The sequence below is a fragment of the Prenolepis imparis genome, unplaced genomic scaffold (genome assembly GCF_030444845.1).
Source record: "Prenolepis imparis isolate NDT839.2.m4 unplaced genomic scaffold, iyPreImpa1.0 SCAF_9, whole genome shotgun sequence".
Lineage (NCBI taxonomy): Eukaryota > Metazoa > Arthropoda > Insecta > Hymenoptera > Formicidae > Prenolepis > Prenolepis imparis.
This window is the reverse complement of record NW_028141167.1, coordinates 2,761,791-2,787,569: the sequence shown is the minus strand read 5'-3', so window position 1 is coordinate 2,787,569 and position 25,779 is coordinate 2,761,791. Positions and strand designations below refer to the sequence as shown.

Genomic DNA, 25,779 nt, shown 5'->3' with positions numbered 1-25,779 from the left:
GAGCTTCGCGGCGTCTCTATAAGGCATGAAATGAATATTAAACTGCGGGCGATTTAATCCAATTAATTCGTTGACGTACACTACTATCAGCGTAAATCCGTGTGAATGCATATGAAGAAAAATATTGGGAAATTCTATCAATGAGGATAATTTATTCCGAGTGTTGATTTACACACATTATATAATATATATAAAAGATATTATATATAAAAGATAGTGCGAGTGAATCAAGACTTAAGATTGAATATGAATTTTCTCTTTGTATATTCCATTGAAGATATGCCGATATTGATGTTAATTATGTGAACGATTTGTCGCGTAATATATATTCCCATAAAAAAATATAATATCTTTTTCTTATATATAATATTATATAATAGTGCGTCTCTCTCAGTATTCTTATATCCAGTTTACTAAAGTAAGAAGGTTAGCGTTATATTAAAAAATATATATCAAATTTGTCATAATCATCTAGAGAGCGCGAGATTTATTGTATGTTTTGGACACGCGGCACGTGACGCGCAACTAATTGCTGTTGAATTAACTCTGCGAGACGGCGCATTTCCAATAGAATATAACTCACTGACACACATTGACTTAATTAGCAATTAAAACTTTACGGGAGCATCAAGAGAAAGGGTCGCGCGTATATGGTTACACGTTTCTCTTGTTTCCAATCCTAGCGTGAATCGCAGGCTGCTAATTATCTCGATCATCGCGATACTGATACAATACTCATTTATACTATGAATTTGACAATCAATCGCATATTATTAATCGAGATTTCAATATCTACATTCGTCGTATATTTTTGTTTTAATTTAAAAATATTTATAAAATTTCTGTAAAAGTATTGATCTCTCTTATTAATGAGAACCGATAAAATGTCAAAACTATGGACTACGTTAAAATTTTTTTCTATTTACTTGTAATTTGTCCAAAACTAACTCTTTTCTTTCTTTTTCTCTTCTTTTGAATGCGTAATATTTTGCGAATTCTACATCCGGAGAGTGTCTATCGTGAAATGTCTATCTTATCTTTCGAGTTTCGAAGTTGGCTTCTGTTTCTGTGAAATTCACGGCCAACGGCAGTTAAATTCGTATTTCCCAATGCTGCATGTTGCGGCCGGTAGTTGTAGCAACTTGTTTTCCTTGCAACCTTCCTTCTCGCGTCGACATTCGGCCCGCCATTCCGCAAACTTGGCTGTAACTTGCTCGTATACGATCGTTGTCGAGGAAATGAATTTTCTTCAACGAGGGCTTCCAGGGCTCCCTTACGCTTCTTAGGCGAAACGTATAGAGCAGCGAAAGAGGGACGGGCTCCACCCCGGGTTTCTAAGCTTGGCTTCCTACTATTCCATTCCGCGCGGTCGTAACAACGACCGCATAACGAGATAATAGGTGGAAGGAAAAACGTAACGTGGCAAACGTTTACCTTTATTGTGACATAAAATTTTGTTCGCTCGTATAAAATATAAAAGTCATCTCCCGTAATTTTCCGACGTCTGTCATATGGCGTCGATAATAAAATTATCGACGTAATAAGTAACTGTAATACGATCTTTCATTGTTATGTCTTCAGTAAAAAATAATCTCTAATTAATTTTAGCTCGTCCGATATATTATGTCATATGATATCATAGAGACATGTTTCTTCAAACTAGTATCGATTCGATACGCGATATAAAGTGATGATAAAAGGATACAGAGAGTCACGATGACGGTAATGAGATGTGTAAATGGCCGGAAAAACCTCTAGACTCTCATGCAATTTTCGCGACATATTTATGAAGTATGTTTATGGTTCACTTGGCAAAGTCTAAAGAACGTTCCCCTTTAATTTTCTCTCGCAGAATCGTCCTCCCGAGTATCATAAGGAATGATCATAAATCAGAAACCTACATCCTCAGTAGGGCTCAATGATCATCACAATTTTATGTTCTACTCTCAAAGATAAAGTTAAATGTTATAATATGTATCAGATATCGCTAATTATTAAAAAAATATTATTTATTAAAAATCTTTCAATTTTCCGAATTTACATTTGAAAAATTTTACTAATATATACATATAAATGGAAAGGATTAATTTGAAGGATAAATTTAAAGGACTAATTTAAAGAATTTATTTAATATTATAAATTAAAAAATTTCGACCAATTTTTTTATTAAGAGAATAATTAATTAAATTTATAAATTTATAGAGATATCTCTTTTCCTAAAATAAATTTTAATAAGGCTACAGTAGAAACTTTTTTTTCGCGAATGATCTCAGTTAATGTTATACAAATATAATTAATAAATCATAGTTCTGGCAACAATAATTTCGACAATTTGTCACGATTTAATGGATGACACATTGATGGTGAGCATGCGATAAGGTTTTTACACAACAGTGGTAATGCGTCAAAAATATGTCGTATCATCTGAATTCACCTTCGAGATGTAGGTTTCTTCGTCTCGAGAGTGACATCAGATAAGAGGGAGATATATCCCTGGAAGAAGCCCGATGTCGTTTCTCTCTCGGTTTTTCCTTCTTTAAACGATTCCCTTTGAACGGGGCAGGCATGAATATTTATGGCCTCGTGAATATTTATGATACTCTAAGGTAGGTGCATGCTGGTACGCCGTTATAACGTATGTGCATAGATACGTAAGTACACGCGTATTAGCCGGAAAATGGAAATACTTCGGCGTTTTGTGAAAATGCTCAAGATTAATGCGTTCTTGCGGTATCGTATGATGCAATCGACGAAATCGCACATCTTACGTTTGCGAAACGTCTCGTACTTCTTCTTCGCAACCACGACAGATTACTTATTTAAACGATTTATTCATAAAACAGTGAAGAGCGCGCGCGTACTATTTATTTTTTATTTATAGAGAACTACAAAGTAATTTTTCAGAGAGGGCATCCACATTTTTTCATAAAATATGCGAATAATTATATCCGTTGATTATATTTTCAATGACACTTTCGCTTTGAGAGCAGCAATTATCGAATAATAATTTTAATCAATTTTGATAAAATAAATAGGACACTACTACTAGAAAACAAAATATCGAATATTTTATTCCATAAAAAATTAGCTCTTTATAACATAGAAAATGATATAATTTGTATGTGTGAATTACAATTAATAATTTATTATATTGCAACACATATGTTAATTATGATAATATCAACGTATCAATTCAGAAGTTTCCAGTAATATAGTCACAGTTCGAGCGAAATGAGAATTACAGAGAAAGTACGATGTTTTAGTACTATTATCTCTGTGATTTACTTACTCATGTTTCAGAGAGTCTGCCGTTTCTATGTGTACCCCGCCGTACCTATTATTTTCAGGCTCTATAAGTAGAGAAACATATAAATTTCCTTTTCAAATAGTTGCTGCTTGACATTTACACCGTTCTGGTTTTTTTCCTCGCTACTCTACTTGCAGCAGAGATTGTATTTCATTGAAACGACAATAACGCGAGATAATAATAATTTAGAATTTCTATTAAAACAAGTGTTAAGATTCAAATTAATTCTGATTAAAATATATTATATAAAAATTATTTTTAATTTTATTTTGTGTATAAAACGTGTATAAAAACGAAGATCGACGCCTTCCTTATATAATATTTTAGATCAGACATTTTTTTTAAACGTAGAAAAACTTTAAAACTTTTCGAGGAAAAAAACCAGAATATACTGTTATATCAAAATTCTGAAAATGGTCCATTAACTTCGCAGAGATAAAGTATTTATCTGTAATTGAAATATCCCTTTGCATATATATAACGATTGCTTTATATAATGGAGAAGTATAGAATGCGAAATATTATAACTACGAAGCACACGATACATTTTCTTTCTTTCAAGAGCAACTCCAAGCGTACCAATTGATTGTTCAATCATTTCAATTTCCCGGCAAGCGTTTCTCGCGCAACGCTTCGATGAAATTAATTTTCCCATTCCATTCATATTGAGAAAGAAATTAATAATAACACCCTATATATTATTAAATATATTAGATACTCGTAGAAATTTATGCTTTTTTCCCTCCATTTCTTAAAAATATAATTCTGCTACGTTTGACATTATAATTACAATTTTTTACTCATTTTACACGTTTTATTTCATATTTTATGTATTTTATTTTATATAACGAACTTCCTATCACGTTCGAGATACTCGAATTAAATTGTTACAATAATCGCGTTGCGAGATGCACTTGTTAATTATTACGCATGAATTAACTCGCCAATATGGAAGCGATAAATAATATTGACGCTGATCCCTTTGAACGATCCTTTCGAATCATCGGCTCTGACAGATTATTGAACAACTATCTCATATCGTGGATCTTAATATTCCAGTAGGCAATGATGCAGATTCGCGTACATAGCTGTTGATTACGTTACGTAGACTGTCCCTTTGACCCTGCAAGAGCCGCTCTTAATCACGGGAAGCAATGTTACATATACGATTAAATAGTTCGATCTACGTAGTCGTATGTATACACATATACACGTAGATTTTCGCTTAATACTCTTCATGAAGATATCGTACGTCCGTCATCTATATTGAAGATGGTGTGCTACATCCTACATCTAAACATTAGAGTTGTTAAAGGATGTAAATTTTATTTGAAATTCATGTCACGTATGGAATTTGGTCGATATAATTTATTTTGCACAATTGATTGATGAGATTAAATGTGAGAGAATTAATTGAATCTTTTGAATTTTCAACTTATATATATCTGAAAACTTTATTTAAAAATTATATATATAGATTCTGTCCTATCTCTCTCTCTCTCTCTCTGTGTTTATATACATTTTACCTCAATTTTTAGAAACGCGTTTTTGAAATTGGCGAAACTCACCAAATTTGATCTGAACCTTATTGCGTCAGTTGCATTTATTCGTAAAAATCGTTTCCGAAAATGTCCACGAAGATTCCAGAGCTCCCGCAAATTTTCGCGCGAAAGAGAGTACGTTCGTCGATATATTCGGGTTACGGATTTCTATCTAAGATTGTGAGTCAGTCTTGCGGTTTACTCGTGCGGAAACATCGCGTTCAATCGTGGTACGCTTCGAAGAGATTCGCCCCGATCTCTCTTTCTCAGTCATTTTCCGAGTATCTCCTTTTACTACTTGGTCTGAGAGAAGGAAAGAAAGAGAGTCGCGAACGAATGTTCCGCGCGCGAATATCTCGGGCGTCTTTTCGCGAGCCGCTGTAGTTTCAAGGGAAGTTGCAAAGTGCGGCGAAATGAGGGCACAGCCTGAATTTTCACGAAATGCTCCGTCGAACTGTTACAAAAAGGCACAGCGAATATGCATCCCTCTATCTCACATTGAAAGGTAAATTACAGATTTCTGTGGTCTCGGTCAACAGAAACAATACCTATAAAACTATTCGCGGCCAAACTAAGAGACATGATAATTTTTGCTGAATTGCGAAATAAATATCTAAATTGAGTGTTGCTAACAAAATATATTTTAATTATTATTATGTTACATTTAAATCAGTACTTCGACTATTAATCAATCCAAAAAATTAACCATTTTAGTTCAATAAACTCGATTAACAAAGAATAAACTGATATGTCGTTTAAAGATTAATTTAACACGAATTATTACCACATAAACAGAAAAACAGAAAGCCACATTTTTTTATTTATAGCCACGTCTCTGGCCTTGTTTTCCTCTGAATACTCATTGTTTCTCTTGCTGCAACAAATTCATGGAATACACGTTGCGTCTGCAAATCGAGTTAATATTGGGAAGCAACTGCGTCGGTTCGCGCCTAATTCAATCATCTCAATCTATGTAACCTATGTTCCTATGCAATGTCGTGTGTACAGAGAACTGTATTTGATATGAAGAACCATCTTTCGCATTGTTACATCCTGTTTAAATTAAACAGAGATATGCATATTTTGTATGCATTAATCCGTCTGGATTTTATCGAAATAGAAAAAAGGCATTACTTACATGAAATATACATTACAATTCATTTTCGTATATCATCGTATATGGCGATATCGATATGAAGGCGTTTCTCATAATCCCAGTTAACGTATTAAGGTCGTAGAATTCTAAATAAGGATTTCAACGCGTAATCCCGAGGAATTTCAGAGCGCCAAAATCGGGAGAACCGCGAGGCGCGCGAGCTACATACAAAACCAAATCCCGTCGCGTTTGCGCGATAAGCCGAGCGCCTTTCTTCATCAGCATGATAAATAAGCGCAAAAGTAAATACAAGTGTACCGCGACTAGTGAATATCCCCCTTAGATCGAGATAAGCGGGCCAGGAGTACACTTATCCGCCGCCGGGTACACATAATCTCCAACCTTCCCGCACCACCAATCCCTTCCCTCTTCTGGATGAGCTCCTAGTTTCTTCTCTGCGAGAGCAAAAGAGAGAGAGAGAGAGAGAGAGTAGGTATCGTTATCATAGAAATCGCGACATTACGCGGCATATGGTCGAGCTGTATTAGTAAGCAGAAAGCCGGAGAGCGCTCGCCGGATTTCATCGTTTTCGTCCTTTTCTGTTCCACGCTCATATCACCCCTCATCCATTCGCGCAACCCCGTCGACTCTCTCTCTACGTGTGTCTCGAACACCTCTTTACATCTCCTCCCCTTTTCTTCTATAACGGCGGCGGCGCCTCTTTTGTCGGAAATTTATCCACTCAGATATCGGCCGTGTCCTCGTAACTCCTGGATTTCCAGCCTCGTCGCTTCCTTTTTTTCTTTCCTCTATCGTCCCCCCACTTTCTCTCTCTATCTCTCTCTCTTTCTCTCTGTGTCTGTGCCTTTTTCTCCCTTTTATCCTTTCGCCCCAGAGGGGCTCGAGTGTTCGATCTTTGACCGGTTCGCCGTCTTTACGATCCTACCGTCTCACCGTCGACATTTCAGATTCAAGAGCTTCCTCCACGCCTGATCGCTGCCGCGATTCCAAACTCGCGCTTTCTTTTTTTACGTGCTTTTCTCGTTCCGAGTACGCTAGATTATACCTCGCAATATCTCGCGCAAACAGATCCTCCTTTTTTGACATCCGAACGACGATAACCTTCATCATAAGTCATAAGTAACGCCTTTTTTACGTATAATCTCTAATTCCCTGACGTTTATTATTAATCAGATTTTGTGACATATGTTTTATGCTAAAATATCAAATAATTTTTTGAAAGATATTTAATGTGCTGATGTTATTTTATAGAAAATATTTCAAGCCTCTCTCTCTCCACCTCTTTCTCGTTTTATCTATTGTAAGGATAATGTAAAGGAAGGAAAAACAGTAGACTGCTGTAAAAACTCGGAGGGAATCCAAGGGTTAATGGCGTGCAAATTGTAATTTTACGTTTTCATTCTCACAGTTGGTTATACAGTCGGTTTCTCCAGACTCCATCTTGTCGAACTTTTCTCTCGCCGACCTTGCTACCCTCGGTAGAAATTTATCCACTTATCCGACATACTAAAGTTCCAGAGGGAATATCTTTCTTATGTGTAGTCCGTAGCCCTCCGGTCGAAAATTCAATCTTTGACTGTGTTCGACATCTTTACTACTTCAAAAGGCCTTCTCTCCATCTTCGTCAAAAACTTGCGCGAGTATTATATTAAGGTAGAAAAAGAATATGCTCTCACATGAAACGAATATCAGGAGAGAATCTAATTTAACGTATTTTAAGTCTTATATCAATTTAGCATACATTTTTTAGGATTTCATAATGCCGATATTTTCAAAAATCATTTTATAGTAATCTGTCTGTCTAATTGTAAGACAGCTTTTTTCCCCAGTTCTTTCTTTTATAAAACTCGAGTTTTTCTCAAACTTTTAAAAAATTTATATCCGAAATAATCCTTTGAGTTTTTCTCGCTTGAACTCATTTAAACTTTATTTTTCGATCTTGTATTCTTGCCATTTAAAATATATTTTAATCTATGACATTCAATTGCAATGACAGCGTTACGTAATATCGTTAGTCGCGTAGATTACGAAAATTTCGGAATTTTCTATTCGCAAAGTTGTGCTGCAAAATCTGGTCAATGTTCCTTGCCAGGTTTTAACGCAACCGCTTAGAAATCAGTTCAAGATGAATCGACGCTGAAGCCCAGCGTGACTTGCGAACTGGGCTTCCCTTTGATATCGCTTTTCCTCCACCTTTTTCCCACCTCTTCCCTCGACCTTCTATCTCCTCGTTCTCTTTTCTTCCGCGACGTAAGCTTTTTACTCAGAATTTTCGTCGTGCGGGATGAGCCTGAAGGTTATCTACTGTCGATTGACCGGTTCTGGAATCACGCCAAATCCTTTTCGGTCATCCTCGCGCGGCCTAATGTCTCCCTTTATCTGCTTCTCTCTTTCTCTCTTTTCATTTTCTTTTATTACTTGTACCTTTCTCACACCGCGTCCTCGTTTCTTCTGCGATCCTGAACGTTCCGCCATTACTGGTGTCCTTTCTTCCTCCGTTGTTCTGATGCATTCGCTTTGTCATCTTACGCTGTATTTGACTGATGCTCTTTCTTCTCCTCCACCCTCTTTCCTTTTTCTCTTTGTATATCCTTTCCTCTCTTGTAATTTTCTTGTCTCGAGAATTCCTACACTCTTTTACTCCTAATAAATGCTCTTCTCATTAATGGGTGTTCTCAAGAGATTCCGATTTAAATTTATATCTTCTCTATTTTTATTATTTAATTCTGCAGTTATGTGATTTTTTAAATGGACGATGTTGTTTTATACATTTTTTCAAATTCCTAAAAATTCCTTTTTGTTACATAAATATAGTTTTTTTTATTTTTTATATGATCGCAAAAAATATTTTTTTCGTATAAAACAGAGACGTTAATTGTCTTTTTAGTTAATATACGCAGTCTCCGAAATGTTTAATTTTTTTAATACACTCGAATAAAAACCAGAGTAATGATTTTATTATTTAGAACAAGATTACAAGATGTAATATTTCATTGTGGCGGAAGAGAGGGAGAAACAACATGTACGCACGATATATAAATGTATTATGCGAATACTAGAGTCAGTCTCTAAGGAGCAAATGCCGAAATAATATAATGAGAGTGACTATACAAAGCGTCAAGAGAGAAAGAAAGAAAAGAAATAAACGCGAAGACATATTTAGGATATCAAAATATCGTCGATTATTGATATTTCATTATTCACTATCTGATTCGCGTGTACTGTCCTGCGTGTGGTACTTCTATCCTCCGGAACACATTAAGCCTGTTCAGTCGCCGGGAATTTCGGTGCATATATTTCCCTGAAAACCCAGTTACATACTCTGCAATGGAATAAGCCGATGACTGGGGAGAACATTTAGCGCGCACTAACTCTTAACGTCCATTACACTTTTCAGCACTAGGCTTTACGCATTGTTAAGTACAGTTCGGAGTGCATTGATATTTGAGTAGGATTTCCCGGAGCACTTGATCATTGATCGATGACAGCGTGAGTGCGTGTCTATATCTGTAGTGCCAGAGATAATTATAGAGCAACTAAGAATGTCGTGATCATAGAAATATTTCCTATATACAATGGCCGTGATAATTTCTCTCTCTCTCGTCAATATTTTCTGCTTCCTTTCCCCCTATTCCCTACTCATTAAAAAGTAAAAGCTCTTTATATTCGTTACATCAACGAACTGTTATAAACAAAAAATAGAAAAAAATATTAGTAGAAAAAAAAAATATTACTGTAGGATTAAAACGTGTTTGCTTCGATTCTGGCTCGAGGTCTCATCTTCGTTATATAAAATACATCACAAATAATTATCACAATTAAATCACAAATAAATTTTTGCTTCAAATCAAGCGGTCTAATGAGCTCGCTTCGAGGCGCCGGTGATCGTACTTCAGCTCGTTGTTAAGATCTAAATTTTCTTTCCCACCCACGTTTCGCATTACTGCCGTCTGGGTAGTCTCACGAAGAGAGAACTCCTCTCGCTAGAGACTCATCCACTTTTTTCTACTCATCGCTCAAAGCCGCGAGGATACTCTGACAGAGTTTGCCGGTCAGGATGCATCGATAACGGTCAAGACTTTTCGCGTAACTCCTATCGTTTTTTTTAGCGTCGTTTATTTTTCGCAACTTGTTTATGGTTGCGTTGGTTCTCTTGAAATGCCGTCAAGATACTGTGTTCAATCGATTGGCGCTAATCGTGATTAATTACTTTGCTATCATTAGCGAAAAGGGAATTTGGCGTTTATTATTAAGATAATTTTGTTTTCTTATTACTAAAAAAAAAACATAGTTGAAAGAACATAATAATTATTGCTGTGTGCTATAATAATGTTTTCGTAGAAACTATTAGTAATTAAAAAATAATCATTTGCCAGAAAATTTAATAATAGTATAATAAAAAATTTATAATAGTAGAAATATAGAATATACATGCACACAATAACGTAATATGATGCAATATATAAAGAATAATATAAAATATAAGACAAAAAGTTTCATATAAAGCCGATGTTATAAAGGGGCGATCGAGGTATATATAATGTGATATTTCTGATCGCGAGCGATATATAAAGAAAAATTGGAGATAATAATAACTTCATCGTGTGTCTTGCGTCGAGACACTTTGAAAGAACGTTGCAATTTCACAATGCAAATTCAAGCGTTGACGATTATACGGCATCGATCGTGTCGCGCCAATAATTTAGTTGTGTCACTTATTATCTCGAAGTATCTACATTATGCTTCCTTATACATTATAATTCCAACCTTATCGTTTTTATCCTATTTAATCCTATGAGAGAAATTTGATCCGACGATAATTACAAGTTACACACAATATCCGCGTTATTTGGTTTGATTACGTGGCGATAATGACGTAACAATAACGTTTACGAATCAATATCGCGTATCGATTATTAAATTATACCAAGCCGCTCGCAGCAAGTCAAACATCTCATTACAATGTCAATGCATTTACGATACTACGGTTAATGCGCGCGGATTATATAATATTATTTAGTTATTATCCTGGCGAACGCAGATCCGATGTAATAGTCACGATACATATAATCGTCGTTTAAATTAATTCAGTTCTTAATCCCCTCGCGTATAGAGTTCCCGTGTTTATCACGGGGGGATTTAAATATCCTCCGGAAAGAAGTACACTCTCAAGACAGCGAGAAGGCACAACCGGGGAATATTTTCCGGAGCGTAAAGCTAATTAATGGCGCACGCCGGTCTAATTTATCGCGGTGATACGCGGCGGATAAAGCGGCGAAAGAACGCGGCATTGTAGCGTATATATCCCGCATTTATACTCTCGTTAAATAAATCCGCCCGACTCGGAGGAGTTTCTACGTGAGTTCTGTGAAAAGTTCCGGAAGACGCGAGTAAATGGTAAAAATCTACGGTATGCAACACTCGGTGTACCTACCCTCGTGACGTTATATTCTTTTTCAGGATGGATATTTAGTCATGTGCATAAACGAGCGCAGATGTTTTTATGCGAGTTCTTAAGCGCGGACGCTCTCATTTTCGCGACTTATTTATAAAATTTCAAGTCGCCGTAACGAAGCAATTAAGCGTAATATTTGCGTCGAAAAAATATGCTCGAAATGCAACGTAATATATACTGGTAGTGCTAATGATTTAATAATATTTTTATAGCCAAGTATACACAGAATTTGTTTAATTGAGAGTTCGAATTTCATAGCCATGTTACAAAAAAAGAATCAATATTGGAAAAAGTAGGTAAGCATACATTCCCGATATAAAGTAAATCTTTTTTTTCAATATACAATAACTGAAGAAAAATATATTTTATATTACACAATAGTCTTTAGTTTATATAAAAAAATTAAAGGTGAAAAACGAAAAATAAATCATATATATATTACACTTTTATTTATATTTCTTCTAACAATCATATTTGTAAATTAATGTAATTTGAAGTAAACTTTTACTATTTGATGAGATAATAATTGACGATACTTTTGTTAAAAAAAAAACATTTCCGATTTATTTCTTGTTAATTTATCAAATATTGGGCAGTGAAACAATGCTCGAGCTGCCTCTCGAGCAAATGGAATCTAGAGAGAGCACACCTCGCATGCCGCGAATAAAAGATACCAGGAATTTCCGCTCACGAAAGCTCACGTACATTTTCCACAAGTGTTCCAGAAGCGAAAATCTCCATAACGGATGATCGCGACGTACGACAAGTACGACGAGAAAGAGAGTAAGGGAGGGAGGGAGGGAGGGAGGAAACAACAGACAATGCAATATCCTCGCGAATATCGTAGATCGCGCGTCGCATATCCGGTAAGTGGAATCCCGCACGCGCGCCCATACCAATTACTTTCAATTCCGGAAGCCGTGTTTCCGCGCCCGCTGTTTCGCCAGCTTACGGAATTCGGCGCTTACTTACACGTAGCGGAGATACGCTTAATTATATATACGAGAGGCCGGGAGTTGTTGTTTCGTGCCACGGTTATGCGTGCCACGTGGTCCGGCAACGGCACAACGTTTAATAAGGTCCGCCGAAAGTTACTTTGTAATTAACAATTAGGAATAGAGTCGAGGGAAAGGGGACGGGAGGTAGGTAGGTAAATAGGGCGAAAGGATATGGGGGGAAGGAGGATGACGGGGGTCTGAGAGTCGGGAAAGGGGTTGAACACACGCCGCACAAATTAACTTGTTTGAAATAATTACAAAGTAGCGTGGGGGTTGCAAGAGAACAACCGGCTAAACGAGCGATACTCGCTCGCAGTTTAGTCGGGCACTTCTTTTCCTTCCTGTTTGTTCTCTCGCACAGATTTTCATCCTCGAATCATGTCCGTGCTTTTTTTCTCTCCACCATTTCGCTTTTACAAGAAATTATATTACAATAATAATAATAATAATTTTATTATTATTATTATTATTATTCTTGCTGGCTGGTTATTGCTGTAGCCTTTTGCAAACAAAACGCTTGAAAAGGAGATCTTTTATTATAATGTGATATTTATCATGATGGAAAAAAGCAGTCGGCGGAGTAGAAGCGTTTTATATTTATGTAACATCTCGGTACATCCGCGATCTTTTGCGTTGAAATAAAAAGCCTGGCTGTTTCCGAGAGGCGGATATTACATTTTCATAATTACTCCTACGTATAACAAATTAAATAAACTCGACGGACGGTTTCATATAAATACGCGATATAAAATAATACGCACGATTGCACGAGGCAAATTTTTAAATTCGTAAATAATGACGCGACTTTTGTTACAAACAGTTTCACCTTTATCGGTTTTATCGTAATAATAATTTTTTTCGGCGATGAACAACGAAATTAAATTATAGAGAGAGTTAAATTGACATTTACCGATACGAAATCGGGTGGTGCATTGTACTCGCAGAAGTGCTATCGAGTTTAATTAAGCAATCGCGCGTCAGCCACAAATGATCAATCCGCCGAGCGCAAGTTCTCCATTTTCCCCTATCTCTCATTCCCCTCTTCCCCTGCCTCCCCCGCCTTTTTGATCGTGGCTGATTTTCATTAGGGTGCAGCCTCCGCCAATCGAGTACCTGTAATCAATTCGCGAGCGAGCGCAACGGGCTTGTCGCGGTCCATATGTTACCCGTTTGTTACATCCCAATTATGCACTTTGGAATTATACTCGATGCCGTTGGACGCGCGAGCGCGTGCATATATTCGATATTCTCTCGCCCTATTTTCCGTTCGCCGTTCGGTTTGTTACACGGAGATTTAACGTCGAACCGCGTAGAATTAAAACCAAACCATTGAACCAAAGTGCCTATAGTAAGTCTGTTATAGCGTGCAATAATAGTTTCGATGCGACCACAGTATCGATTGTGTCGACATTTAGATATGTATATATATGTATATCTAAATTATATTTCGGTTATAACTAAACTGAATGTCATTTAACCAAAGACTCGATTATTCAAATATTATTTAATAGATGTGCTTAAAATGTCCGAAAATACACAGTTTTATCTTTTTCTTCTATAGAAAAGAAATAGGTATTTTTAAACAATAGAAATGAATATATATAAATAAATTAGAAGAGAATAGATAGATAGACAGAATAGAAAACTCTAATAGCACTTTTCTTATATAATCTTAATGTAAAGATTTCGATTGCGACGAGTTTGGGTAAAATTGCAGCAGTCATTTCTGAATTCGCGTGATCTAATCCACGAAAAGTGGACTATTTTTCATATTTTAGATTTCATTTCCAGTTTCATGTATGTACACATACACAGAACAATTCTGTATCCTAAGACATTTGTAGTGCTCATGTTATGTCATTATATTTGTTAAGATATGTGTGTGTGTTTGTGTGTAGGTAAACACGTGCACATGTATATCTGCTGTAATATTTTAAAATGATATGATAAGAAATATTTCTTATGTGTCATACGCATTAATATTTAATAAAATTACCATTCGTAAAGCTATACGCGCACGCGCGAGCGTTCGATTTATGAATGAGTGGTCAGGCACGCTTGTAGAAGTGGGGAGGGAAGTGGGATAGGTCGTGGCTACTACCGTGCGTGATAGCGCGTACGCACAGCTGATTTCTTCACATGAACGAAAGAGCGCGAGTCACGACGCGATTGTAGATTACTTTAGACCAGAAGAGTCATAGTGAATTGACACCATCGATTTATGTAAATATAAATCTATAATCGTTCCGTTGCAGATTGAAAGACAATATTAATAAAAGATAATGAAGAGTTTGCATATTTATTTTGTATATATATCAATTTTTGTATAAATTTCATGTATTCGAATATTTCGCATTAATGATTGCTCTAAATCTAAATAACGGAGTTATCATGTATTAAACATTTATTAATAATTAATTTGTACTGCATTAAACCTAATATATTCGGAAATTATATAATTTTAGAATTAATATACACACATGCGCGCGCATGCATACACAAATATATATAATATATATAATGTTTATAAATTCTACTTAAAAAGAATAATTTCTTTAAAATGCAATAAAACTATTAGATTAAACATTTTTGGTTTTTATATAAATATAAAAATATGAAAATACAGAATGCGATGTGTATATATGTAATAATAATTTTTAAAAAAATTAATTATTTATATTTTTGGATGCTGCTATAATTTGAATCTTATATTTGTGTGTTATAGATCAACATAGAGCTTCTACATCGTTAACTCCGCTGTACATCGATTCGTAAGTGACAAATTTTTATTTTATGATAAATAATGCTAAATATATAAATATGTCTTAACTGTTTATTTTTTAAGCTTCTATTTGTTGTGTACAAATTTAGATATTTTTTTATCCATTTGGCGCGTATTTTTAGAAAAGATGTTTTATTTTATTCTATTTTGCCTCTTTTAATATTCTAATTAATTCCGATAATTGAAATTCTACGAATCAATTCTATCGAAATTGTATGAATGCGTGAAAATTTGAAATATTCAATGCATATATTAAATACTATAATATATATGTAATGTTATTTCGAAATAGAGAACTGATCTGTTGAATTGTAACGTAATGGAGAATTGCATTCTATAACGAAAATGAGACTACTTGCAGTATTGTATCTGCGAGTTATCGCTCAACCGCATTGTGTGCGGCTGACATCATTATTGTTATAGAGATATATCGCTAATTAGATACTATTATATATAATCTATGAACAGACGATAACAATTTCCAATAATTTTTAACCTTTTGCATAATAGGAAAGATCTTGCGATAATGATTCATACCAATTTAATTTTATGTTGAAGAAGAAATATTGTAAAGTGATAATATCGGATTATTATTATCGGAAGATATTAATTTCAAAGTAAAAAAAATATTTTTTCTTGCAAATGTATGAAACTTACAAAGTATTCATGATATTTTATCTGAAAATGATAAGAAAAACGCAATATTGAAAAATACAGCATGAAAAATAGCGCATTTTGACATCGGTAAACGAATTTAAGTGCTTCGAGAATTGAGTGGAAGAAAAGTTTCCGTTTTTATTCGACTTGCTTCTTTCGTCAGTCGATTTATGCTGTCGAAAAGACGCAAAGGAGCTGGCAAGCAGGCTATCGTAGCAGAACGGACGATCGAGAGGAGACCAAATCCTCAACGACGTCTCTCATACATAATCCAAAAGTTTATATCTCTTCTCGAGAACGCCATCTCGCTCGAGCTTCCGAGATTAGATAGATATTTTTATTTTTGTTTCTGCATTTATTACGATTGACATCGCGATATTCTAGCGGTACGTCCGAAACAATGTGGCCAAGATAACATCTTGTACGATGAAAATCGTGTAACACGGAATTTAAAATTAAGTTGAAATTGAGTAACGAAAACGAAATATTGATCAACTTTATCCAATTTAGTTGTTTAATATCTTGGATAAAAAAGTAACTTGCTTTACTACGATTTCAACAATTTTGTACGTGTGATTCAACAATTCTTCATTAATACGGCTCGCAAAACGTCATTTATGTCATTAATTAACTTGACATTAATGGCTGTTGTAGCAATAAGGCGAGCTTGGTCGCCTACGGCTGCTCACTATCTAACAATAAGAGTACTGAAAAGAACATTTACTCGCAATGTTTTCACTCTGACGACTTTTTATGTCCGTAGAAACGCGCAGAATGGCTGTTAGTAAACCAGACAGAGAGACGCTTCATTAAGCTGCTCGCATTCGCCAAGATATATGTATTTCCGAGCGTTTTATGCAATTTCTAAGGGCATTGCCCTTCTTCCATACGTTGTTTAAATACGGCGTACGACCGTATGTACCCTTCATTATGAGAAATATCAGCGACCCAAAGGATATAAAGCCGGTTTTACGAGCGTTGCGCTTTTCGCAACTGCATAAATTACGCTCGCTTACCTCCGTAAAAATTTATTGCGCTCCGCGAAATTAAATTCATATCCACAAATTGTTTCGCGAAATGAAACACACGCGATCAATTTCCATGTCTTTATTTTCGACACATTTAGCGAGTTTCCTAATGACTGAAAGATATTTCGGTACCATTTTTCCCCGATTTTTCCGTGCCAGATATAATCAGGGACTGACGTAGGTACAATATTTTTTTAACAAGATTTCAATGGTATCCGTGAAATTCATCATCGAATAATATTTTCGTTTTATGCTTCGTGCTTTTTTTTCAATATCGTACGAACACAAAGGCCGGCGTCAGGAATTTACGAATTATGCATCTTTCATTCAGCGCGAAATGAATCCTACGTGGAATGGCACGCAAAAGTATTCCGACGCTGCCCTCGAATTTTTTCATTGTGTTTTAGGAACGGTCGAACAATTTCAATTATTTTATGCAAACGTCGCGATCCCGTAATTTTCCGCCCGTATCGATCAACACGCGGCCATCGTGTGTGTTTACGAAAACTCTTTTCTCGTTACAATCTACATTCGCTGAGTTATCTCCGTCGAACCGCAACGAGTTTGCAGTTTGAAAAAAAAAATCGATCCTGTTGCATAGTCAAACAAAAAAAGAAACACAAGAAGCCTTCCGCGAGAAGGATTTTATTTTTATTCAGACATCATTGATGAGAGCGATTCGATTAATTTCACTTCGAGTACGATGTGAAACAACGATGTTCGTGAGAAAACAACTTTCAGGTAAAACGCGATCACGGGCTACTACAAAAACTTGCGTTCGATCGGGGCGATCGTAACACTTTCGACAGCAAATTCAGGATTCGAGCGAATCGAAAGCGGAGATAGGCTCGCATCCGCGAAAATATTCGACGGGATAGGCGAACACGTTTTTTCTCCCTTCTTTTTTTTTCTGATGATGTATGGTGATAAACGATGTAAATTTTTTTTGGTAGAGAAGGCGGGGGAGAGCGATAGTTCCTGCGGTATCTATGTCACGACAGAAACAAATTTCGCGTGGTCGAAAAACTGGACAGCCCGGGTTCTCTTTGCAGTTACGCGGTTCTCTTTTTGCTCTCTGACCGATTTCCGTTTTCTTTTTTCCCTCTTTTGTCTCTTAAAACGTTACACATTCATCAAACAGATCAAACAAACCACGCTCTCTGCATTTTAATTTCTTTTCAAAAGAAATTTATTTTTTTTTTTTTTAAATAATAATTTACTTTGCTATATCACATTACGTGATTCGATGAAACAGTTTTGTCAACCTCAAGCTGAACATATAATATTTCAATTTAAATCTCCCTAAATCTAGTATAATATTGAAATATTAAAATTTGATTTTTTGAATAAAGAACAAAAGTCATTTCCGAAGTCGTTCCGCGAGCATTTACCGTTTCACAGATTTGTGATCTCACCGTCCAATTCACGATATGGCAGTTTCTGTCTGTTCGATAGGAATACACCGCTTTATTCTGGACATGTCTCGTCACTCGCCGGTGATTCACGCGTTCCGGCCAAGAATCGAAAGCCGCGAGCGATAGCCAGAATTGCGGACGCGTTATTTTTTCGGGAAAAATCTATTCATATCGCGGCATCTGTTATCCTGAAACTGACTTTCTAGTTACCGAAAAAAGGCAAAGAGAGAGAGAGAGAGAGAGAGAGAGAGAGAGAGAGAGAGAAAGTCGCGTTCACATGACGACCATTTAATTGATCTCGTGGACCGCGAACGGAGGTACTTGTTGAAGATAAATTTCGGCGTTGATTGATTTCCAGCAGTACGATAACGACGCTTCCTAACAATACTATTTTTCTTCCGTGGCTCGACAAAGTTGAGCATTTTGCCGATTTATATGTCGATCGAGTCGGCGGACAATTTTATTGGGATGGCTGAATCGGGCAAATTATTAATATCGCTCGTGCTGTTTCAGCGAGGGAAAATCTGATAAACGCAGGCAACCGCGTATTTTACATGATTCGTGTACGAATTATAATGCACATAATTAAACCGTTAATTGGAATGCAAGAGATTTAATGGCGACCAGAAATGACAGAAACGTGAACGAAATCAGTAAGTGTGTTATCGTAAAAGGTTGGGCTGACCATACGCGGCTTTTATCACTTAATTGCCTATTTACGTACGAATCGGTCGAAAAGATATATACATCAGCGATAATAACGGTCACTTTTGACGTAAATAGTAGCACGTAGCTTCTTTTTTCTAAATATATACTGTTAATTAATAATTAAATTCGTGTCAGCGTTGATTACAAATTCAGAAAATACCAGATGGAAATTTTCATTATATTTTTGAAACACATATTACCCTCGAGAGAAATATAATTTTCGATATAATCCACGGAATATATTTTTTGCAGCAAATAAAAAAAATTATGATAAATATAGAAAAAGGGGATCATCACATATTTTCATTAGAAAAATAAATCCCGCATTTTTTTCTACGAGCGTACGTAATAGTTTACGTAAACAAAATATTGAAAAATATTGTAAAATATGGTAATTGGAGATACATGCCATGTAATATCATTATTCGTATGCACAGAACAGTAAAACACAGAACTGAATGCGGATATAATTAAAAAGTATATTCGGGAGCGTACCCATAAGACACATATTAATGGCGCGAGGATGTGCGAAATGGTTGCCGGTGGACAACTATTTTACAATAAAACGCCACGCGGGCGTTGCCGAAATAGTTTATCGCGCGCTGTTATACATAAATATCCCATAATGGCAGATATTGTTGGCGGTAACTCAAGCAGACAGACGGGACTCTCTATTGGACATTCGTGAATTAACGGGACACCGGGATTTTTTTACGTAACGAGACGATATTACCGTATAATTATCAATTTGTCGGCAAAAATTTGAAAAATTTAAATTTGAGAGATATCAAGTACAAACTTCACTAACTTCAACAAAGGCAAAGCTGCATTAATGAAACGAAAGAGATAAATTTTCTGAATGCTCGGTTTCTGATACTAGAAGGCCGCACGCGAGTGTCTTTCCGGTTACCCGATATTATTGATTAAGAGATGATGGATACTTACGAATCACCGTCAGATTGGCTGTCTGATAAGTGGTAGCGAAGGACGGCGCCTCGGTGGAAACTTCGCATTTGTATTGGCCCGAGGTCTCTAGGCTGAGATCCTTCAATTTTATCGATTTCTTTTCGCTGTTCGGTCTTGTCTGCGGGCAGAAAGAATACGGGAATGTATTTGCTTTGCTAATGGAGAATTTTTGTAGCGCCGGAGACGTGATGTCATCGTCTAGCGACGGATCTACACTCGGATTCCATTCGAAGTTAGGGCTTACCTCACCGCGACTGTATACGTGTACACGTATATTTTGCGCGCAACCAATATTATTTCCGAGACAATCAACGCTTGATTGTATTTGCGAGGTAATGGAATTTCCGGAAAATAACGCGAAATTCAATTTTTCGAATCGGGAATGGTTATAATAGAGTTTGTAATATATGTATATGTATATATATGTATACATTCCCCCCAAAAAATTCAATATCAAAATTATAAAAAATGAAATACAATACAAGAAATATATCAAAGACGTGACAGATATGTCATCATATGCACGTGTACATAAAATAAAAAAATTCGAATGCATACAATTTTCCATTTTTTCTCCTTAGACAAGATATTTTGCTAAGAGCACTTTTATTCTTCGAAATTTGTACAGGAAGGATGTAGAATCACTGTTCCGCTCGATTGTTCAAGCCAGTCATGCGTTTTGTATCTCGAGCTTGCTAGGTTTAATTAGATTCTATCTTCGCGTGCTCCTATCTGTCACGCTTAGCTTGCCGGTGTTCGCAGAGTCATGTTGCCCCGCTATCAGAATGGCAGTCGCATTGTCTTCGCGGGCCATGCATCGCCATCCTCCACGTGCGACTTCATTGATGGCGGGGACGGAAGGGCGCGGGGCCGTTTGCGGCTTATCGATAATTCATGGCCCGTTACCGAAGCCCGAGACACGGCCTCGGCTGCTCGCATTAGGTTCGATTAGGTACATTCGCGGTCCAATTAGCTCTCCACGTATGCGACGACGAAGGCCGACGCGACGCGACGACGCGGGTTTCCCCGCCGTTAACATTTATGGGAAATCGAGCATCCGTATCGATCATCGAACACGATCACCAATACGGGAGATCTCGCAAACACGCCGATATTCCGATATACTTGCGACGTGGTTCGCGACGACTTCGTTCGTCGGATGATGAATAATTAATATATAGTGGCGTACGAAGTACCGAGAATCTAATTAACTCTCAATTCTAGAATCTCTGTTTAATCCTCGTAGCGCACCCACTCGAATCCGAGTTCAAATCTAATCGCGTGAACGTAATATATAATTGCATTACTCAAATTTCACTATAATAATTGAGGAGCAAATCTAATTAAAATCAAACGTCCCACGAATTATATAGATTGATTCTTTCATTTTTTTCAAATAATATATATTTAATATTATTTTAATTTATAAATATATATAGTATAAATTTTTAGATTCAATATATTGGTTTAATTACGTTATAGTTGTATCAAGATTTGAGATTTCTCCATCGAAATGGGATTCGAGGTAAGTCTCTCGCGAAGCGACGCGCGAGAAGGAAAAGCGAATTATTGACGCGGCCGCTTTCAATTTGGTCCAAACGCGCGAAGCTGCGGCGCATCTGGCTCGCTACCGCGCATCCGATAAAAGCCGTCTCTTTCGTAATTTCCGGCTACATTAACGGCATCTCCGGCGGTCGCGTCGTCGATCTTCCGATATTCTGATAATCCACACGATCTCAGACGCCGAGGAAAAGTGCCATTGGTAGTGACAGGCTCTCTCTCTCTCTCTCTCTCTCTCTCTCTCTCTCTCTCTCTCTCTCTCGGTCCACCATCCGGATGGCTCGCGGTAACGGTTAATTAAAGTGAATTAGAAACTTTCGTTCGCGTCCATCCTCGCTAGAGAAGATAGCGGAAACTTTGATCAATTTAATGTATCCATGTGAAATATCCTATCGCAATCGGAGTTAAAATAATTGATACACGTGTTTTGTTCTGTAGCTAAGCTCTGTCGTAATGATTTATTAAAAATACACGTATGAATCTATATATTTATTTAATATATTCATTACAGGAAATATCTAAAAATGATAGATATCAAAGATAGCAAATCGAGAGGGAAGGAATATTTTCTCAGAATGACGTCAATATTTATATCTGTCGTTTCAATTCCTTTTTGTCAAGCTATTCCCAATAATCGTAAGTAGACGCAATCAAGCAAGATTTTGAGACCTTAAATAAAAAATAATTTCTTTGATAATAAAATGTAAATTCAAAATATCAAGGAAAAAAAGAAAATTCCCTAAAAAAATATGTGCAGAAGTAAAACGCATAAAAGTTCGGGTGTTTCCTTAATAAGCACAAGTCAAAAGTATGGTTCATTTTTAATATACATCTTCTGTTGAATTCTCTCTTCTTTCCGAGGAAGAATCGCGCACTTTGCCGAGGATAAAAATCTCCTCTCGAATATAAAAGCGCAACGATTTTACACGCACCGTGGAAAAAAAACGGCCGGAGCGAAGATACCACGATATATAGTACGAACTTAAGACCCAATGTAATTCTTCAAAATACGCGGTGGAGCGCTTACACATTTCGGAGAGCAGCGGATCTTAAATCCCCCGCGCGACGCTTGGTGCCTTCTGGCGTAAGAAGAGCAAAAAGAGAGATAGAAAAAAAATAGCGAGGCCGACCGGAGACTCTCTCGCCGGTGTAATTTCCTCGAGGTAATAAACTAAAAGCATCTTTCCCCGGTTGCCTTTCCACCGAATCTGCCGCCATCTCGACCAGCTCGATTCGACCCTGCTCGGCTCGGTTCGGCCCGATCTCTCTCTGCATTCGGGAACAGAATTACTTTTACCAGCGGATAGAAGCTCGAAATAATTCGAGGGATGAACGAGGAAGCGAAGTCAGGGAACTTAGGCAAATTCGCTCGGAGCCCTTCTTGACTTCGTCCTTTAAGTTTCGAAATTGTACACCGCTCGTGTATTAAGGGATCCCTGTGGAAAGAGAGAGAGAGGGGGGGGGGAAGGGAGGGGCAGGAGGGAAAGTACGCCAGTCCAGATCCTGCCGAAATAGGATACGAGGAGAAGAGGAGACGCGTCTCGAAGTTTTCGACTCCCTTGATGACACTGAACTGTAAAATTAATCGCGCGGAGCGAGATTCAATGGCATGCTTTGTGGACGACGAAGATATCACCCGCGGTAACCGACCAGTCTCAATTACGTCCTCTCATTAATGATCATTGGTTAATTAATAATATGAAAATGAGGTTTCTGAAAATGAATATGAAAGTGATTATGAGAATGATTAAATATGCTCCCGGGGTTATAAACAAGTCAATTATACCGTTATCTTTGGAGACCCCTGGATTTTTGCTACTTAATTACCTTTCTTAGATCAAATTTTTCCATTGACGTTAACAATAAGACGTTATATAGTCTCAGAAAAACAAATACTTTTTCGGCTTCGACTTCGTCTTCATTCGTCGTATCGGATTTTTTCTGTCGAAACTCTATGTCATCGAAGTCATTAGTCAAGAAAGAAAGAGAAAGGGAGAGAGAGAGAAAAAGGGAGGAAGGAAAGAAAGAGAAAGAGGTTTGTAATGCCTCGTTATCAATGTTGTTGAGTATCTCTCGCGAGTTTCTTTGTACCGGCCGACAATCCGCTGTTTCATCAATTGGATTTCTCAACTTACTTTTGTTGCGACCCCAAAAGAGGAGGCTTCAATCTTTCCGAGAGATAGACGGAAATTATACAAAAGGTCGCGTAACAATCAGCCTATTCTCGGGGTGTGCGAGAGCAGAAACGTAGGTGAGTGACGAGAGAAGGAGCGGTGCCCGGAAGTTAGCTGGGTATGCGAAAGTTTTCGAATCCCGGATAACGAGATGTTGATTCGCAACTTCTTACCGCGACTGCAAGTATAATACCTGAACAGGAGAAGAGAGAGAGAAAGAGGAAACGGGAGAGCGAGAGACTTTGCGCGCGCGCACGAGTAGCTTGACGTCTTCGCTAATCTGCGTTGCCGAATAGAACTTTGGTTCGTTCGATACAGGAAAGACACTCCTAGGTACTTTCCGGAAAATGCGAGTGCCATGGTAATTTGTCTTTCAACCGTGAGAGACGTTATTAAAGCGGAAGTAAACGTAGATCCAAGACGAATGGAATTGCGTTCTCATCGCTATTTTCGATTCTACTCTACCATTTGTTTCTCTACCGCAGTTATTCTTCTCTGATATCCATAAACAAATTATCTATCTTTTGATTATAATTTTTTTTAAATTAAAAATGATTAAAAATTGAAAGAGGCACTATAAACGTAAAATTATATCTACATAAATACGCGAATGGATATTTAAATATTTTCGCTAGGTAGAGTAATCTCTCTTGGGGAGGCGGGGTTTGAGTTAGCGATTGCAATACCATAACTACTTGTATTGCGGCGCAGGATAATTACAGTTAGTTGACCGTAAACTCGAATTCCTTTCCTACCCGCGGTCCTAATGCCCCTGCGCATATACACCCGGCTTTATATTCAATTCTTTTTATCGCCGTCGTCAATGTGTCTTCCGCCGGCATTAATGCGAGAAGTACAAAGGGAGAGACCTTCCCTCCCCCTTCATCCTCGAACTGCCCTTTAAAACGTACTTAACGGCGAACCACGAAGACCACCGTCGGGTTACATGGCGCGTTAACTTTGAATACCTGTAAGCCGCCCTCTCTCTTCTTCGAATCTTTATTCCGTCGCGATGAGTTTCCGGGGATAAAAGCCGCGCACGAATGAGCGTCACAACGACGTTAAAAATCTCCGTGGTACGACAATAACGTATAATTGTCGCACAAGATGGACGTTATAAACGTATATACGCGTCGCGACTGTTGCGATTGTTCGGGCGTACTTGAGTCGGATTACATTTAACGAGAGAAATTCTGACTCGTCTGACTCTGGCGACGTTTCAGAATCTGTAAAAGAAAGTGTAGGAGAAAAAGAGCAGAATCAAGTACATACATAATATCTCATCCTGAAATCATTTCTCTCAACATTTCTCCAAAATGAATCCAACACACACATTCTACACTATAGAATTTAAAATTGAAACTATTCTCGACAGAACCCCTTTATAAAACTGGCGACACCCAGAAATATGATAAACGCGGCTAAATAATCTTTCGTCTTGTAATTCGCGACTGGTAAAAAATTACGCGAGAGATAACGCATTCGTGAAACTCTCTCGCGTCCGGCGCCGGAGATGTTCATCCCCCTCCAACCCTCCCGTTCATTCACTTTCATCAGCGTTGAATTAACCTGCCCGTGGAATCCATTAAGCGCGTCCAAAACGACGTCCATAGATTCGTCGCTTAATGGATGGATGCGGACGTGTAATGGATGTTGTTGGTTCTATCCGCTCTCTCGGTGGGAGATTGAAGAGACGGCGAGGCGACGCGCGGCATCCCTTTGCATCCCTTCTCGCGAAGCAGAAAAATCGAGAGGGGCGAACTTACCTGTGCACTTTAGAGGTATAGATAGAGGTAATCTCGCGCGGGCTATTCTCCGCGCGACGTTAAAGCGGGATAAAAATCTGACGTTTCATCGATCAGGGATGCAACCTCCCTCGTTAATGTAACGTCTCATTTCGTCTCGATCGTGATCGTCGGCTAATATTGCCTTCGATTCCTCGTCGCGTTTGCAGTTCGGGGACACGAAGATACGGGGCACACTATTATCCCCACGACTGCATGCCATATCCCCGGCGAAGCTTATGAATAATATAGGCCGCGCACGGTGACGTTGTTGGATTTTACGGCCC

General features: G+C 37.5%; 2 protein-coding genes across 3 annotated transcripts in view; one reads left to right on the top strand and one right to left on the bottom strand.

The window, feature by feature from the left end:
• LOC145940548 (uncharacterized) overlaps positions 1–25,779 on the top strand; it is a 282,334-nt gene that overhangs the window by 98,769 nt on the left and 157,786 nt on the right. Inside the window, exon 10 of the mRNA XM_083045820.1 lies at positions 15,144–15,189. The gene's annotated coding sequence lies outside the window, so the exon portion shown is untranslated. The remainder of the gene's footprint in view (positions 1–15,143; positions 15,190–25,779) is intronic.
• Positions 1–25,779, bottom strand: part of LOC145940546 (uncharacterized) — a 223,572-nt gene that overhangs the window by 46,157 nt on the left and 151,636 nt on the right. For both annotated transcript variants that reach the window (XM_083045817.1, XM_083045816.1), the window contains one exon: positions 19,954–20,092. In XM_083045817.1, the coding sequence (XP_082901943.1) occupies positions 19,954–20,092 (139 nt within the window). The remainder of the gene's footprint in view (positions 1–19,953; positions 20,093–25,779) is intronic.